The following is an 18,391-nucleotide window of genomic DNA, read 5'->3' as shown; positions in this document are numbered from 1 at the left end:
TACATACATACATATATATATATATATATGTAAGAAAGAGAGTATGAATGAATAAAACGAAAAAGTAAGAGTGAATGAACAAATGAATAGAGAAAAATGAATGTATGGCAAAATGAATGTATGAATAAATTGGTGGCTAAATAAATAAACAAATGAATAGATATGTGGGTGAATGAATGAATGAATGAATGAATGAATTAATATTATGGTGGCTAAATGAATGAATGAATGAATGAACGAACGAATTAATTAATTAATTAATGGATAGGGGCAGAATGAATAAATGAATGCATGAATTAATTAATAAATGAATGAATAAATGAATGAATGAATGAATGGGGAGCAGAAAGAATAAATAAATGAATGAATGAACGAACGAACGAACGAACGAATGAATGAATGAATGAATGAATGAATGAATGCATGAATGAATGAATGAATGAATTAATTAATTAATGGATGGGGCAGAATGAATGAACAAATGAATGAATTAATGAATGAATGAATGAATGAATGGGGAGCAGAAAGAATGAATAAATGAATGAATGAACGAACGAAGGAACGAACGAATGAATTAATGAATGAGTTAGTTAATGGATAGGTAGTTGGTTAAATGAATAATAGATAGATAGATAGATAGATAGATAGATAGATAGATAGATAGATAGATAGATAGATAGATAGATAGATAGATAGATAGATGGATGGATAGATGGATGGATGGATGGATGGATGGATGGATGGATGTCCCGAGTAATGTCTCTCGAGGGTCCTGCTGCACGGTCATGTCCCCTTTCCCCCACTGAACGGCGCTCCTTCCGAGTCCCGACGCGGTGCCACGCATGTCGCGTCATATCCGGCTGATGCTGGGGATTTGTTTGTTTTTATTTTGGCCAGGAGCAGGTTTTCCTGTGCGGCTGCACCGGTTTACATCGCACGCCTCTGACAGCGCACCCCAAATGAATGTCCCCATCAACAGAACTATTTCCCGATGATGTCTAAGCGCCTATGAGACAACACCCGGTGTCTCCGCCGAAAGCTGCACAGCCGATTAGCTGCCGGTCCTGGGCTACCATTGACAGCTCGCTAGCTAGCCTGCTAACACGATTAATGCACACTATAAAGCGAGCTGAAGAGCACAGCTAGCTAACAGGGCCAGCTGTCCACCTGGAGACGAGGAAGAGCGCTCGCTGGCCAGCTAACCAGCCCGGGAGTCCCCTGGTGTCACAGCCACAATCCCCCGACAGTGTCTCCGTGTCCCTGACCATGGGAAACGCCGCTGCTGCCAAGAAAGGCAACGAATTAGAAAGCGGTGAGTAAATAAATAAACAAACAAACAACACAAATCACTCGGTGTTCAACATCAATACAATGTACACGTGTATAAATCATTATATTCCATTAGGGTTGGTGATGTTTTCCTGAAGAACAGCAGCATTTCACTCTCAGGTGGCCTTCCAGCAGATATTCACTGGATGGAGAATCTCAGATCTCAGGGTTAGATCTGAAGTGTAGCTGATAAGGAAGACATCAAATGTAGAAACATTCAAAAGGAAAGCTAGCTTTTAATCATAAACATAATAAATATATATTTTTAATAGCTTTAATGCACATTTTTCATTTTGATTGTCAAAAGGAAGTCATCACAGTAGCTAACTTCATCCATGGTTGGGTCAACATAATCATAAAATCACCATCTATAAACACCATCGTCCCTTAGGATTAAACTCCCGAGAACTTGAATCTTGTGTCACTGGGTGGACACTATATGATGGACAGCTGTTTACCTGGTAGGACCTGGACCTGAGAAGGCATCTGTGCAGACTCCCTGGAGCAGCACACCTAATATCCACGAGGGGGCGACACTAGTCATAGAGTGGAATGCCACTGTAGGTGCAGTCCCTGGTTCACAGCTCACTGCATATATCACCTGACAGTGGAATGTATCAGGCTTGTATAGTAGGACGTCTTGTGTTTTGAGAGTGTTTCTTAGGCTCAGACACCAAGGAGGAACCTGGAACGAAATGGGGTACCAAAAATGTACGTGCCGCTCCCCGTCTTTCTAACGAGGCTCACAACAGTGTTCTGACCTGTATAGTTGGGATTTCTTGCTCCTCCTGGGTCAAAGGGATCAAAGCTGTCGGTGCAGGCAAGCTGGCTGAAGGTTCCAACACTTAGCTGTGTTCGGGCCAGAAAGCTACGAGGGTATTCAGGAGTGGAATAGAAGGTCTCAGGGAATATTGAATATGCCCTAAATTTGACCAGATCCTTGTGTATGACTCGATTGCTGAAGCCGCGCCACAAGTGTATACACTTATATCTTCACAGCTTATGTATATACGGTATATTGCCCTTATAGACGTGCTGTTATTAGTCATCATTAACCATGAGGGTGCCTACCTGAGAAGTTTTCTTGTGTACCTGAGAAGGAACAGAGCACCATTGGGATATTTGACATCCTGTTGGATTAATAGTGACAATTGCAGATCTTTATAGTGGTGCAGTTTCAATCCATGCCCCTCTTTCCAGATCTGCTATGGCCACAGAGTGACCCTGACACACACCGTAGCCAGTCAATTCACGTTAAACAACATGGCGCCATTTAGAAACCAGATCAGCGAAGAACTGTTCGGCATCCTGGCCTAGGTGTCCTCCTGCTAGCACTTCATTCGAGTCAAATTCAACTCCAAATCGTGAACATCTCAGCAGTGTCGTGGCTGCACAGACGGCAGAGGGGGTATGTTTAAACTGGAGACTGCGTCTCTCTCTCTGACAGTTAATACCCACACGGTGAACACAGCTGTTATTTTTTTCTCTGCTTCCAGGGAGTTTAGACATTTGCTCAGAGACATTTCTGAGGTTCAGCATGTGTACGAGGCACGAAGGAAAGAAAGGCAATGGCAGAATGATGATCATGTGACAGCGGTATTTATGCCAATCTGTAGAATCCATCATGCATGTGGATGCACAAGAACCACGTAAACAATCATTGCACAAAAATTTTTTTTTTATTATATTATTCACATCAAAAATACACTTTAGATGTGCTGGTAAAATTGAATTCTTCAGTTTTTCTTGATCTCTCTAACAACAGCGATTATATTCTTTCCTATTTATTAATGGTGCTTTTATAACAGTTTAACAGGCGCATTTAATGTTTGAACAACTTGGTTGCATTATATCAACTATAAATATGTTTCCTCATCAGAATCCCTTTTTTCTCTCTCTCTCATATATATATTATTATATATAATAATAATAAAACTGAAGACTTTACTGTTGTGGAAAAAGAATTGAATTCTGTCAAATAAAATCTTCACCAAATGTATAATTTTTCTTATTTTAATTTTTTTCTTCTTCCTCAACACATTCCTCAGGGCATGCAGATATACATCTCCGATATAAACACAAGCACCTACACATGAATGAGTTGCTACTATGTAAGCGATTACAAACGAGAGCGACTTTCATCTTTTGAATCACGGAACGTAAATGCATCCCGAAAATTCAGCCAGCCGACCAATCAGATTTGAGAATTCCGCAGCAGCGTGGTATAATATATAAGAAATATATAAACACGGGGTTTTATTGGCTTAAAGGCAGCAGTGATGTATACATTTCTTGATATATTAGTACTTCATGTGGTCCTACATTCAAGGGTCATGTTACAGTTTATTCCATAAGTATTAGTGCCCTGTTTTTCTGGTGCAGTTGGTTTTTAGAACAATCAGCAAGCAGCTTTTAATGTGGTAAAGCCTCCATAGTAGAGTCCACAAAGCACTGGCGTGGCTGCAGATTTTCATTTCACCCGAGCAGGAGCCACACCTCGTTTAGTAGCTACCTTTTTCTTTTTTCTTTTTATTAAAAGGTAAATTTGTGCATGTGGGTTGTTCTTTAGTGCGCTCAGCCATTGCTGAAGGGATTGTTGCGTTTTTCGTGATCGCTTCTCTGTTGACTTGAATGTACTCGATATTTGTTACGATCAAAACTTGTGCCTCCTGTTATAGACTTTTGAATCGTTGATATCCTGGTTGTGATTGTAATTCAAGGTATGTTGTATTTGTGTTTGGGTTTGGGATCTGTTTTGTTTTGATTGCCCCTGGGTGTAATTGTATTCATTTTATATGTCCTTAGTGCTGTCAGTAAGACGAGCATACATTTTTGAGAGGAAATACAAATAAAAAATCTGAAAGAAAAAACATAAAAAAAAAAAATGGGAGGTTGAGGAAATTGATTGAAAAATTTTCATGACTGAATATAGTTTTTACAGTTTTTACAAAAAAAAATTTATACAGCAATTATTTGGAGCTAGTTCTCATAAAGGGTGCCAATAATTCTAGAGTTGACTGTAAGTTTCAGATTCACATTGTTTTCAGCCATTATAAAGCAGGGTATTGTTTTAAACAAGCAGAACTGCTGTCCAGTACTTGCTATATAAAAAGAAAATATGAAGCTGCTTAACATGAACAGGAAGTGGAACTAGCTTTGTATGCGGTAAAGCAGACAACGCTGCAATAAGTATCACAAACAGAAAGTGTCTGTTATTCTTCAGGGCCCTGATGCACACTGAGCGTATCAGTCAGTTGTAGTGTGGGGGGAAAAAGAAAGAAAAAAAAAAAGAACAAAAAGAAATGGCCCACGCAAGGGATCAAAGCTTTGGCCATTCTATAGGCACCAACTCGGCTCTCCAAAAGCTGGACAATTTGGCCAGTCGTTTTCTTCCTTTCAAGAACCGCAAGGGAACCCATGACAAATCACATGAGAGCGATGGGCCGCATGTCTCCGGGTACACCGTCATTTGGGATGAAACAAGTAAGTAAAATGCAGCAGGCGTGGCAGTGCAGGTTCGTGTTGGATTATCGTGCGAGGGGCAAAAAGGGCAACTCGAGTCACCTGCTTTTAGAGTCGAACAGAAAACAATTTAGCATGAATAAACTGAGCTTGTTGCATGAGCAAATGTGAGTTTTGAAGGTACAATTGGCTCCCAGAGATGACTTCCTTTCTTGACATGAGGCAACACAGTTGAAAGGGAAATTAAATGAAAAGAAGGCAAAAGATTTGAACATTTTTATGTTGTTTACCGAATCAGTGAAATGTTTTCATTTGCGAGTGCAAAGTGACCACAGTTTTGTAGGTAAACATCCTGGAACATGTCTAACTTTTGGCTTTTTTTTTTTTTTTTTTATGGATTTACTTCAACCCCAGGCTGATTATAGAGCAGCTGACTAATAAGCAGCTTGGCATGAACCTCAGAGCTTTTTTTTTTTTTTAAATCTTTTCCATTACTTTTTTACATTCGTCTCTCGTCACAGCCTCCTTATCACCTTTGGGACCTCGGTATGGATTGTACATGATTGCAATTGTTAAGCTGAAAAAAAAAAAGAACTGATCTTTGATTTCCTCTAGAAAGTGCCTGCATGCAGTCTTATATTTTGTTAATCATAATAGCGATAAACAGTTACATGCACAGTATAACCTTTAAAATGAGCAACATAAGGCACTTAAAGAGGACAAAAAAGGGAGCATAAATATTAAAAGTTATATTAAAAACAAATCAGTCACGTTTACCGTTATAATCTAAGAATACGTTATGCACTGTTATTACATGTAATAATGCTTCTTTGTATAGGAGCAGATTAGATGATAAGCATTTTTAAATACTTTTATTTTGTTTTGCTTCTTTATTAAAATTGTTTTTATTTTCAATTGATTTTCTCCAGTGGCGTATTCTTGTCCCGTGGCTGCATTAAAGCCCCGTTATCCCTTTTCTCATGTGCGACGCACTAAAATCTTGACTGGTCTGAATGGATATACTTGAGTTCTCTCTCAGCCTCGTCCTCTGGTCCTCTGATCTGCTAATTATTTTTCTGTGGTTACAGCACAGCGTTATCTTCGCCCCGACAGGAAGACTTCTGTTTCCTTTTCGTGCGCTCAAATAAAAACGAAACTTCTTGTAATATTCTGTAATGGATCTTAAACGTCGTGTCTTCCAGGCTGCTTTTTGATCGTAGAATATCGTCCTGTTTTAATTATAGCCGTGTTTTAGAATGCGATATGCGGATTAAAAACTGAACACCTCGTTTGACCTAAACTTTCATTTCCACTCCTGTTTTTCTCCTCTTTCTCTTCTCTTTTCTTTCCTGCAATCCTCGGTGCACTGTAGAAGCATTTGGTATGCTCAGGTTTCACATACTGCCCCGTGTTTCACAGAATGTTATACTTCAACGTAATGCATGTGAATGTAGTGTTAAAAGTTCAAACTATATGGACAAAAGCATTTGGACACCACACTTTATCCAGCAACTTCCTCAAACTGTTACCACCAAGAAAAAGGCACACAATTGTATAGGGGGTCTTTGGGTGTGGCGGCATGAATGAAAAGTACCAAATCTGTTCCATCATGGTAATGCCACAGTGCACAAAACGAGTTCCATGAAGATGTGGTTTATATGGGTTGAGAGGAAGATCTTGAGTGGCCTGCTATCAAGCTTTGACCTCAACCCAATTAAACACCTTTGGGACGAATTGAAAAGCTGACTGCACCCCAGGTCTCCTCACCCTACACCAGTACCTGATTTTGTGGCTGAATGAGCACAGATATCTGGAGTTTAATATAAAAGCAAACGAAGACTAAATGTGGAATTAGATGTTTATAAAGCACATAGGAATCTTATGGTCAGGTGTCCACAAACATTTGTTCATATAGTGTTGATGGAATCGAATGAATTCTTTTTGAAGATGAGTATATGCATTTTAAATGAATCCCACTGAAGTAGACAAGAATCGTTTTGGCAAAACCATTTTTTTTGCGAGAGCGTCCGTGATAACGAAGATCCAACTGCAACAATTCTGTTCGAATCAATCCACAAAATCGTGTTCAAATCCTTTGCGATCCTATCAGTAAATCAGAAGTTAAAAAGAATTTCTTCTTTGTTGTAAACCTTGAAGGAATCTTCTAAAAGTATAAGTCCCTCAGCGACACTGCGGCGTTTTCAGTGGAATTTCATGCGGTCTCTGAACGGCCGAAGGGCGGATGCTTGTTCTGTGCAGGAGAGCTGCACGTTTGTTGTGGTCTGTGTTTACTTTGCATGTGCATCAGCTAGCTAAAAAAAAAAAAAAAAAAAAACTTTTATATTTCCATGGATTACCTTTATAACGTTTTTCTTTAGTTTCTAATAGTTTTGAACTGTGATTTGTTAATATTTTAGGTTATTGCATGCAAATTAAATGTATAACAGAAAAAATAATAAATGATTGTTTTTTTTAAAAAACTATTTTTTTTTCCTTCAGTGAAAGAATTTTTAGCCAAAGCTAGAGAGGATTTCTTGAGGAAATGGGAGTGTCCACCCCAGGTAAAGGATCTTAATAGAGATTTTTCTGATTTATTGTTATTTATTTTTTTCTGTCTACATTACGTCTTTTGAATCTCCACAGAGCACAACCTGCCTTGATGACTTTGAAAGACTGAAAACTCTGGGCACCGGTTCATTTGGAAGAGTTATGTTAGTGAAACATAAAGGCACAGAGCAATACTATGCTATGAAAATCCTGGACAAGCAAAAAGTAAGTGCATTATAAGATCAAATATTTCTGTGACTAGTTGAAAAGTCTCAGCCTTACTACATGAACGACATTTAGTTTCAATTTAAAAGCTTAAAGAAGACACATGCAGTCTTCTTCAGTCTTCATCTTCACACACTATTGCAAACACTGCGCGCACGCACACACACACACACACACACACACACACACACACACACACACGTTCACCACACCTAGGGTATAGTTTTCAGTTTGGTGGTGAGTAGAGCTGATAAGTGAACGCTGTTAAAATCAAATTGAGTTCTTCTCTTTTAAGCATGCGGAAATGTAAAAAAATGTTACTTTTTAGCTATTAGTTATTGCAGGTTGGTGGTTGAATATTAAGAAATACGCACTACATAGTGCTTATCAAGGACATTAAACCCCAATGGTATGTTTACTATTTCACAAATTAGCTTTACAGTTAAAAAATTTATTCTTACTACTTTTAGTATAATCTTTAAATCAAGGGTGCTGTAAGTTACATGTTACATGTTTCATGTGTATGTAACATGGTGTTAACGCATGAGGTAGAGGCATATAGAACCACCCAATATGAAGCATTTAGGATTTTCCCACTTATACCATGAACAAGTTAAAGCTCTTGGGTAAAATTGGATTAAAACAATACATTAATATTTTTTTTTATATTTGTTTGTTAGAACTGGAATTTTGCTTCATGCACAAATATAAAGTAGTGCAATACTGTTGCATTTAGGGTTTGCATGGGTACTATTACCACCAGGCTGCCACTGTTGAGTCAGGGGATCAACGCCATTAACCCTCTCTGGTCCATGGGCGGAGTATCATGGATGCTTTGCGCTGTGAGACCAACTTCCTAACAAGCTGGGATATACGAAGAAAATAATTTTACCCTGCAGTAATATACATTATATGGGCCAAAGTTTGTGGACGCGTAACTGTAAGATTTGAATGTGTTTTTTGAGCATCACATTCCCTATTTCCTCCACATTTGCTGTTGTAATAACTTCCAGGCTTTAGGGAAAATGTTCCAGTAGATTGAGTAGATGAAGTGTTTTCCAGAAGTGTGGTTCCAAAATACTGGTTCCATCCCAGTGTTCAAAAGACTCGAGGTCAGAGATCTATAGCAAGCCACTCAAGATCTTCCACACCAACCCATGTAAATTGTATCTTGATGGAGCTTGATTTGAGCATTGTCACAGGTTTGGTCCTAGTTCAAGTGAAGTGGAAATGTTATGCTTCCATTCGGATCCATTTTCAAGGCATTTAGATATGGTAGGCAGTGTGTCCCGCCAACAGTTTTGGAAAGAATGGCTGGAAAAATTCAGGCGTCTGAGTACTTTGGTCCATATAGTGTATATGTGAGAAATGAAAGATTCTTCTTCTTCCAAAAAGAAATGGTACCCATGATGCATCACAGTGTTTAAATAGTCAGAAGTAGCATTGATTACATTTAATCAGTGGTGGACAGTAACGAAGTAAATGTAATTCGTCACTGTACTTAATTAGCTTTTTCGCATATCTGTACTTAATCAAAGTATTTCCGTTTCGGGAGACTTTAACTTCACTACAATTTAGATTGGACCCAACCTAAACCTGGATTTTAGGTTGGGTCCAAACCAGTATTTTTCAAGTATTTGAAAAGAAGATTTCGCTCATTATAATTTGAATAGATATCAGTGTGTGAATCATTAATATTATTCTAGTAATAGATTGTTGTGTTAAGAGTAACAGAGTCTTTTTTTTAACATAAATTGAGTTGATTAAGAAAGAGTCTTGTGGCAAAAATGATAATAGGAACATTATAGCCGTAATAAACCATAGTATTTGGATACTTAAGTACATTTGAAGGCAAATACTTTTGTCCTTTTACTCAAGTGAAAGTTTAAAGGCAGCATTTTTACTGGAGTAATATTTTGCCTAGTGTATCTCTACTTTAAAGCACGTAGATGGTTTGTGTACTTTGTCCATCACTGATTTTAATCAACATGCTGTCATGGTCATATTACAGTATTATCATTTAGAATTCATTTTAGAGTATTTATTTGGCTATAATCTGATGTTGAAAACGTTCAGAATGCAGATATGAGCTTCGCTACTAGACTAGCGGTTAGAGCTATGCAAACCACAGGAACAGCACAGTGTGACTTTTTTTAAACATGGCAATAAGCAATCAGCATCAAAACCATTTAATGTGTCAGATTCCCCACAGTCATGGGGGTTGTTGATCTAGATTCTAAACAAAAATAAACTTCCCTATTCAATAGATCTCTAAAATACATAGTCATGTATTTTATGAACGTTATTAATGTAATTTTGCGCCATTCGGCTAATTTATTTCTTGTGTTCGCTTTTGTTCTCCCCAAGGTGGTGAAGCTGAAACAAATAGAACACACGCTAAATGAGAAGAGAATATTGCAGGCCGTCTCTTTTCCATTCCTCGTCAGACTGGAATATTCTTTCAAGGTAAATAGCCGGCTGGATGATATTGTCAACGTGTGCAATTCCTCATGTGTTTAGTTCTTACATTGACCGCTATTCTGTTTTTATAGGACAACTCCAACTTATATATGGTTATGGAGTATGTTCCTGGTGGAGAGATGTTCTCACACCTCAGACGAATTGGACGATTCAGGTGAGGACTGCAACAAGAACAATGAACAATGAACTTAATTAATCCACTGGCTTGGACTAATTCACTTTCAATGTTTCTCCATGCCCAAAGTGAGCAGCATGCCAAGTTCTATGCAGCTCAGATCGTGCTCACGTTCGAGTACCTTCACTCGCTAGACCTCATCTATAGAGACCTGAAGCCGGAGAATCTTCTCATCGACCAGCATGGATACATCCAGGTAAATCAGTTGCGTCCTTAATTTCCTAAAATCCTTTATTTTCTTGTATCTTTTTTTTTTTTTGATACATGCCATATTATGTGTCTCTTAGGTTACAGATTTTGGCTTTGCTAAAAGAGTAAAAGGAAGAACTTGGACATTATGTGGCACACCAGAATACCTGGCTCCAGAGATCATCCTTAGCAAGGTGAAGCCGACGACGCATATCATCCACAATGCTTACATATCTCTAGAAAATACAATTACTAACATGTAGATATTGTTCTATATTTTGTTTTTTTTTGTGTTTAGGGCTACAATAAAGCTGTGGATTGGTGGGCACTCGGTGTTCTGATCTATGAGATGGCGGCAGGATACCCACCCTTTTTTGCTGACCAGCCAATCCAAATTTATGAGAAAATTGTATCTGGAAAGGTAATCAGTTATCAAAGCACAGGCATTTTTCCAATGCATATATATATATATATATATGCTTTAATAATTACTTTTCTGGCATGTTTTTATTTCTTTTTCTCTCTTGACCCATCAAACCATTTTATCCAATATGACATATCAAATTTGCACATTTTGGCTGCAGGTCCGATTCCCTTCTCACTTCACTTCAGATCTGAAGGACTTGCTGAGGAATCTTCTTCAGGTTGATCTCACCAAACGCTTCGGCAATCTGAAAAACGGCGTCAACGACATTAAAAACCACAAGTGGTTCGCTGCGACAGATTGGATCGCAATTTATGAAAGAAAAGTAAGCCGGCTCGTTTGTTACATTTTCGAGACCTTTTAATAGAAAGTCGTTTCTGAGGCGAAATAAACTTTCGAAATACTTTTTGGTTAAACGGCCAATAACAGTTTTGGAGGCGAATTCACGAGGGAGGCGTCATTTTGTGGCGAGTGAAGATTAATGTAGATAAAGATTTGTTTACTCACAGAGGAAATTGGGGAGATAAGAGAATGTCAGCTTGCAGTTATGATTCCACATCCTTGAAAATGAGAAGGACTCGAGTAGGTACCTATCGAATTGTGTTTACTCGATCTCGTGTGTAAATCGTCTGTAAATACAATAAATATTAGTGTTGTGTTTGCCATAAATGGTGCAAACATCATCTCTGAAACTGCACCCTAACTGTACAAGAATGCTATGATATTAATATGGAATTAAATCAATAAAGTGTTCAGATTTGTGAAAATTTCACGCAATGGCACTTCACCTTAAAAGATTTCTTCCATGTAAAAGGAAATGGAATAAAACAATTTAATATCTCAGAAGAAAACCAATAGACTGGCACAAAATAGCCCAAACAAAAGGGAAACGATTTCTATTTTATTTATTTTATACAGGATGGCAAATTCTCTGTTTGTTGCTAGCAAACAGACTGATAATTAATGGTTAGCGCTCAGTATAAATTAGGGCATGTCTTCAAACCTGACAGAGCGCACACAGGCATGAAAGAAGCAATATCCGTGCCAGGCTTAAGTAATTACATAATCATTCAAATGTCACAATTGTTATCACACTTGCTTCCTTGGGCTGTAGTTTTCAGCATGAGAAATCATGAATCAAGTGCCAGTGTAGAGATGCACAGTATTTTAATGTCATGTCAACGCTTTAACACGGCTATGTTCATCATCTTGTATGTTTTGAAGCGGCCATTCTGTTTGATATCAATCTTCAATCGGTCACATTTCTACACGTGATACGGATTTCCAGTTTACCAGACTTGGCTGAACTGTGGAAACCTGCAAAATGCAAAACCTCTTCCCGCTAAAGCTTGTGTTTCCGGGTTTCAGCATTCGCATGCTAATGAATGGAAGTCATTGGAACAAAAGGTCTAGTGTGACCGAAGCCTATGTGTTAAAGTGGTCTATGCCCCTAACCAACACTTCAAAGTAGATGGCTACTAGCGCCTATTATCATGGATGTGCAAATCATTAAGGACCAAAAAAGAACCAGAGAAAGAAAATAACCCTCCAAAATGAATCAATGAATGTATATATTTAAGTTAATTCGTTACATGCAATATGATGCTGGATAAAAAAACCCTGTATCTACTGTACCTCAGGATGTGGTAGAGGTGTGATTCAGTGCTTTTCTAAATCAGGAAGACGCAAATCCACTATATAGAAATAAACTTTTTCACACCCATATTTGGTTCTTCACATTTTTTGCGACGGAATTGGAAGCACACTATTTTAGAGGATTTCTTTGTACACTGAAGCGTTAAGATTTCCCACCGGAAGAAGCCAAACCCCATTCCAGCATGCCAAAGCTACTGAGCACAAAGCGAGCTCTAAGAAGACATGGTTGTGTTGAGGTTGTTGAGGAACAGAGCCCTGAACCCGAACCAAAAACCTTCGGGATGAACTGGAACACCGACTGCACTCCGGTCCTCCTCACACAACATGATTGTCTGATCTCACTAACACTCTCTACAGTCACACACCTATAGGTTTGTTATAGCCCATCATTTCAGAATGGGATGTTTTGCATCGTGCACATGTGAGTGTGACGGTTAGGTTTCCCCATACTGATGAAATCGAGAAAATAAATGACAGGACAAAGCTATTTATTCTGCGAGCTTTTTTGCGTGTTTAACATATTGGTGGAAAATAAGAAGACATTTGCAGGATTTAAATGATTTTCTTACAACAGGGAGTGTTGCTAGACAGGTATACCCTAAAGAGGGCGATGTACTTAATCATTTTCCTCAGTCTGCATTAATATACTTTATTCCCTGTCACATCAGAGCTTAGCCGATGAGAAAGTGGAATGTCATGATTGGAAGGTTGAGTCCCAGCACCAAAAAGCTGCCACTGTTGGTCCCCGACCCTCATTTGATGGATTGCTTAGTTTTCCAGGCAAAGAAGGCAGAACATTTCTCCTGACATAAATCTTGGCATCTGTTCTGTTCACAGGTTGAGGCTCCCATTATACCAAAGTGCAGAGGCCCAGGTGACACGAGCAACTTCGACGACTACGAAGAGGAGGAGATCCGGATCTCAGACACAGAGAAGTGCGCTAAGGAGTTCATGGAGTTTTAGTTGAAACAAGAGCTCTCAAAGGGCTCGTACATTTTCGGATTTTTGTTTTCTCCTTTACTTTGCACTCCTTCAAAGGTGAGAGGCGAAGCTCCGACCTTCATGTGTGTTTCACATTTCTTCATTCCACAAAGGTTACGAGAGATACATGAGTGCCGTGATCTCTGTGTGCAAATCGCACCAAGCTATAGATGAAGTTCGGCACGAAACCGCAGTTTCTCTTTCGGGCTGCATCACAAAGCACCAGACACACTCTTAGTTTGGTTCTCTCTTTTTTTATTTTGTTATATTTCTTCTTGTAATTATTTTATTTGTAGTATTTTTTGTTTTTTATTATTGGACCGAATGAAGAGCTACTTTAACTTGTGTTTAAGAAGATTACTATCAGTCTGTGATACTGCACTTTTTTAAGGATTGGTGCTGCTTGTTCTTGCCAGCAACATATTACATCAGTTACGTGCTAATTCAGTTCTTAAGCTTTATGCTGTTCGTGACATATTCACTTCCCGCCTACGTAGAGTGAATGTGTGTATGCTTGTGTATCACTGTGTGGGTGGATCGTGCGCGCATGCGTGCGTGCGTGTGTATGTGTGCGCATGCGTGCAAAAAGCCTACTGAATGAGTATTGTGAAGGTTATTTTTCTGAATATTATTATTATTTAACACTTTTTTTTCAATAACAGCCAGAGCAGATAGTGTATATATATATATATATATATATATATATATATATATATATATATATATATATATATATATATATATATATAAAAATGTTACCTCAATTTTGTGTGTAATTTCCTCATGAAGCCTAAAAGATGCTCTTTACATTTATAAGACTGGTACGCCAGCTAGGCCTGTCACGATTCTAAAATTCTGGCTGATAATCAGCATTTAAATAATTGACTATTTAAGGTTTACTATTTCCTTTTTATGCCATTTTTATAATAAAAGCATAACAGTAGTCTAAATAGGACCATTTAGTTAAGGGAGGAAAATTCGTTTTCAAGATTTCAGGGCTTTTCAAGGATGTAAAAGGGAAAATCTAAAAATAGCAATGAAGGTTTATCCAACAATAAGACAAAAATCGAAAAATATACTGAGAAATCCACAGAAACCGATATATGACTTGATTTATTCATAATATCTATATACAGAACAAAACATTACCATTTTTTCTTCTAATTTTCTTTGTTTCGTTTTTTTTCTCCCCAGATAGGGATACAAACTTTTGCACTACGCTGTGCATCAACACCGAACATAGAATATTACCTCTGCATTTAAATCCATTTAGGAAATCGCAGTACGAGATAAATAATAAAATATGAAATGCAAAATAAGGTACGATAGCAACAACTGTGAAAATGAAGCAAGAATTAGGAGTTAGGGTGTGTCTCAAATCAGCTCCCTAATTTAGTAGTCAGGCACTAATTAGGGACTCAGCCATTTTAAGGGTTTTCTTAACACAGGAATGTTTTCTTCCTGAAGAAAAGTCCGAACAAAAAACACAGGGAGCATCGTTTATTATAAAGTTCCCTCACCACATATATCATTCATATATCCTAAAAAAAAAATAAAAAAAAATGTTGGACGACCTCTCAGGCAACAAATGCAAGTTGCTTGTAGGTGTTTTTGTAGCTCCCCTATGATTACTTACACATTATGGTCAAAAGATGGCGTACACCTGACTATAAGATTCAGGTTTGCTTTTTTTAACATCCCATTCCTGTTAATAATAACGTCCATTCTTCTGGGGACCACTACAGATTGGTACTTTTCGATACTCGAGATCATTTAGATGCAAAGGGTGTTATTAACGTCAGGTACTGATGTAGGGTGAGGAAGCCTGGGGTGCAATCAGCTTTCCAGGTGTTCAATAGTGTTGAGGTCAGAGTTCAGGCTACTTAAGATCTCCACTCCAACACTTGTAAACTCTGGTATGGAGTTGGCTTTGTGTACAGGGGCATTGTCATGCTGGAACATGTTTGGGTCTCCTGATTCAAGTCAAGGGAAATTTAATGCTACTGCATCCTACACAATTGTGTGCCTCCAACTTTGTGGTAACAGTTTGGGGAAAGAACACATATGGCTGGAAAATTCAGGTGTCCCAATACTTTTGTCGATATCGTCCTCATAGTATAGGATAATGGTGATACTTTTTAACTTTATTTGATGAACTAAATAAGATTTGTTTGACTTTAAAGTTTAAAAGCTAGCCGTGACAGAAGCGCATGTAATGACAAATTGATATGATGTTTAAGAGGCTGTGAGGGAATTGCTGTTTATAATTAGCTCAAATAGAATAGCCTTTATCTGTCACATATACAATACAGCACAGTGAAATTCTTTTCTTCGCATATCCCAGCCTGTTTGGAATCTGCGGTCAGAGCGCAGGGTCAGTCATGATACGGCGCCCCTTGAGGCCAGAAGGTTAAGGGCCTTGCTTAAGGGCCCAAAAGTGGCAGCTTGGCGATACCGCGACTTTAACCCCCGACCTTCCGATCAGTAACACAGCACCTTAACCACTATGCTACCACTCCCTCCAGAGCTCAGTTCCCTGACCGGGAATCGAACCCCGGCTGCCCGAATCCTAACCACTAGACATAACAGAAATTAGTTGTTTATTTTTGTCGACAGTCCACAATGGTAAATGTAATTAGAAAGGTGTAAAGGTACAGTATGTCGTTCTTTCGTTAATTCAAATACTGTAATGTAAAGAAATGCTTATTTAAATGACTCAGCTGTTCAGACATTAAGTGGAAGTTTGTTCTGCTTTCTTGGTGCCTGAACAAGATTTTTTAAACATGTCTCCCTGAGAGATGGTGGGACCAGTCAAGCAGTCTTGGAGGAATGGAGGCAGTGTAGGTGCAGTATGGGGTGGGATAAGGGCTGAGAGATAGATGGGTGCTGATGGGTTTTTTTTTTTTTTTTTTTTTTTTTTTTTTTTTTTTTTTTTTTTTACATTGTAGGCAAGTATCAGTGTTTTGAATCTGATGCCCGTACAGGGAGCCAGTGGAGGGAGTGTAGCAATGGGATGCTGTGGGACAATTTCCTTTGCAAATTACACATTTCAATTATAGGAATATAATCAACTTTGGGGTAACAGTTACAGGTTTGCACAGGGCCATAATTACATGACCACATCACCGATTGTTTTTCTAGAACAATGTTTTATTCTATATTTCTTATTCATTCAGCTTCACTTTTTTCCAGAGCCAATCATATGCACGAATGCATAATTCAAATAATCATGATTTGGTTATTATGTATTAATTGTGACAGGCCTGCAACATCTGCATAAGAATGACTTATGTGAACCTGTGACTTTACTTCCCCAGTTCACACTGTTACTTTTCAATTTCCTCAACCGCGTGCTTTTCGTATTTATTTTTTTGCTTTACGCTTCTCCTACATCACCTTACATTCCACAAAATTTCGTTATTCATTCGATCGTGAGCATGTTAGATTGCGGCATTTACATTCAGCACAAAACAAACATTATTTTGCTGACTAAGCTGTTTCATTTCATGTCGTTTCTCTTTATGAAGTCTATTTATACATATGTTAAAGAGATAACTTATAATGTTCTATTTGTTGAAACCTTTTGACTGACATTTTGTTCAAAGTTCGAACTTTTTTTGTGAAAGGCAGTGTTTTATTTCTTATTTTGAATGTTCAGCACTTGATACTCCCAAAAATATATATTAAAAAAAAGGTTTAGTATTTCACTCGTCAGTGTAGGCTCTAGTATGCAATGTCTATGTATTTAGTTTGTATGATCATTTGCACAAAGGTCATTTAGACAGTGCAGACACAACCCCCCCCACCCCCACATTATTAGCCTACATGTATTTTTAAGGGATGTGTCCACGTTTTTTCGCTGTAGCATATTTTATGTAACAAATGATATGTCACTGTAACAAATAAAGGAAAATGCTTTGTACTTCAGTGTTTTCAGTGTTTGTTTTTTTGTTTTTTTTTGTTGATGTATATTGCAGCGTTATGCTAAAATGCTCTAAAACTATTCTCCTATTAATCTGTATTTCATACATAAAATTAAGTTGGTAGGACATGATTTGGAAAGGCACTTGTGAAGTGTTTCAGTAATGGTTGACCGTCTGCTAGTTTCTCCACACATCGTCACTGGAGCTCAACCAGATTCAACCACTTCCTGTGAGATGGTTGCTCAGTTTAAGCCAAAGCCAAAACATTATAAAGGCCACTGTGCTCTTAGGACTTTTCAGCTCAGCAAATTTTTTTTGTGACGAGCCCTGGGGTGCAGTCAGGCTTTCAGTGCATCGTAATATAATTTTCAATAAGGTTCAGGTCAGACCTCTGTATATGTAAGTGGACGAAAACACTCGAGGCTGCGCTGTGTTCTGCATGCTCTGCTTCATGTTCAGTCACATCACATGCCATTTTCCATAATAGCCCGCCTGGTCAGGTTTTATTCCTTATTATACCGAGATTCCCAATCCTAACACTGTCCTACACAGTTACATGCAGTGAAGTCAAGGGCGGGTGAGGCACTGGGCAGACGGAGACAGATTTATGCACAAATATGAACCCCAAGGCGATTAAAATATTAAATTATCAATACTTGCACGCTCTTATTGCAACAGGGGTAATGGCTGTCTTTCATGGTACTTTTTATTGCAGTTTGATTGACAGCAACAAGCCTAAATACCGTTTGCACAGAAATGTGAAATAAGTTACTTAGACTAAGGTGGTGACAAATCAAGGTCAACAAACACTATATTGATGATATTCACACAAATAGTAATTTTATTTATTGGAATATAAGCCGCTCCTGACTGAAAGTGGTTGGCAGTTAATTGGCAGTTTAATTGGATTAAAGGGTGTGTAGGGATCAGGAGGTGAATTAATTTCTGAAGGACATGTATGAATAAGTGCGTTATGTTATAAAGTAAAGTATTTAAGAA

The 18,391-nt window shown here is 38.2% G+C and overlaps 1 protein-coding gene across 3 annotated transcripts; it reads left to right on the top strand.

Annotated features, from left to right (window-relative positions):
* The first annotated feature begins 851 nt into the window (after window positions 1–851).
* On the top strand, window positions 852–17,396 carry prkacba (protein kinase, cAMP-dependent, catalytic, beta a). Of its 3 annotated transcripts, none has more exons than XM_083558593.1 (11): window positions 852–1,312; window positions 2,826–4,812; window positions 7,291–7,352; window positions 7,435–7,563; window positions 9,931–10,029; window positions 10,116–10,198; window positions 10,289–10,415; window positions 10,507–10,602; window positions 10,707–10,829; window positions 10,993–11,157; window positions 13,326–17,396. In XM_083558593.1, exons 2-11 carry the CDS (start codon window positions 4,632–4,634, stop codon window positions 13,449–13,451), a joined length of 1,191 nt encoding a protein of 396 aa, XP_083414719.1. In that variant the 5' UTR covers window positions 852–1,312; window positions 2,826–4,631; the 3' UTR covers window positions 13,452–17,396. The 3 variants fall into 3 exon arrangements, with proteins under 3 accessions (XP_083414719.1, XP_083414718.1, XP_083414720.1); XM_083558592.1 differs by having other exon boundaries at window positions 1,406–4,812; XM_083558594.1 differs by lacking the exon at window positions 2,826–4,812.
* Window positions 17,397–18,391: the final 995 nt, after the last annotated feature.

Source organism: Silurus aristotelis, assembly GCF_946808225.1.
Source record: "Silurus aristotelis genome assembly, chromosome: 13".
NCBI lineage: Eukaryota > Metazoa > Chordata > Actinopteri > Siluriformes > Siluridae > Silurus > Silurus aristotelis.
Note: the sequence above shows the minus strand (reverse complement) of the source record. Positions and strands in the feature narration are given on the sequence as shown.

Bases quoted from the DNA above. Each gene is read 5' to 3' on its own strand.
- prkacba (XM_083558593.1), top strand. From the start codon at position 4,632: ATGGCCCACGCAAGGGATCAAAGCTTTGGCCATTCTATAGGCACCAAC. The intron at 7,564-9,930 runs GTAAGTGCATTA...GTTCTCCCCAAG, and splicing joins AAATCCTGGACAAGCAAAAA to GTGGTGAAGCTGAAACAAAT. The intron at 11,158-13,325 runs GTAAGCCGGCTC...TTCTGTTCACAG, and splicing joins TCGCAATTTATGAAAGAAAA to GTTGAGGCTCCCATTATACC.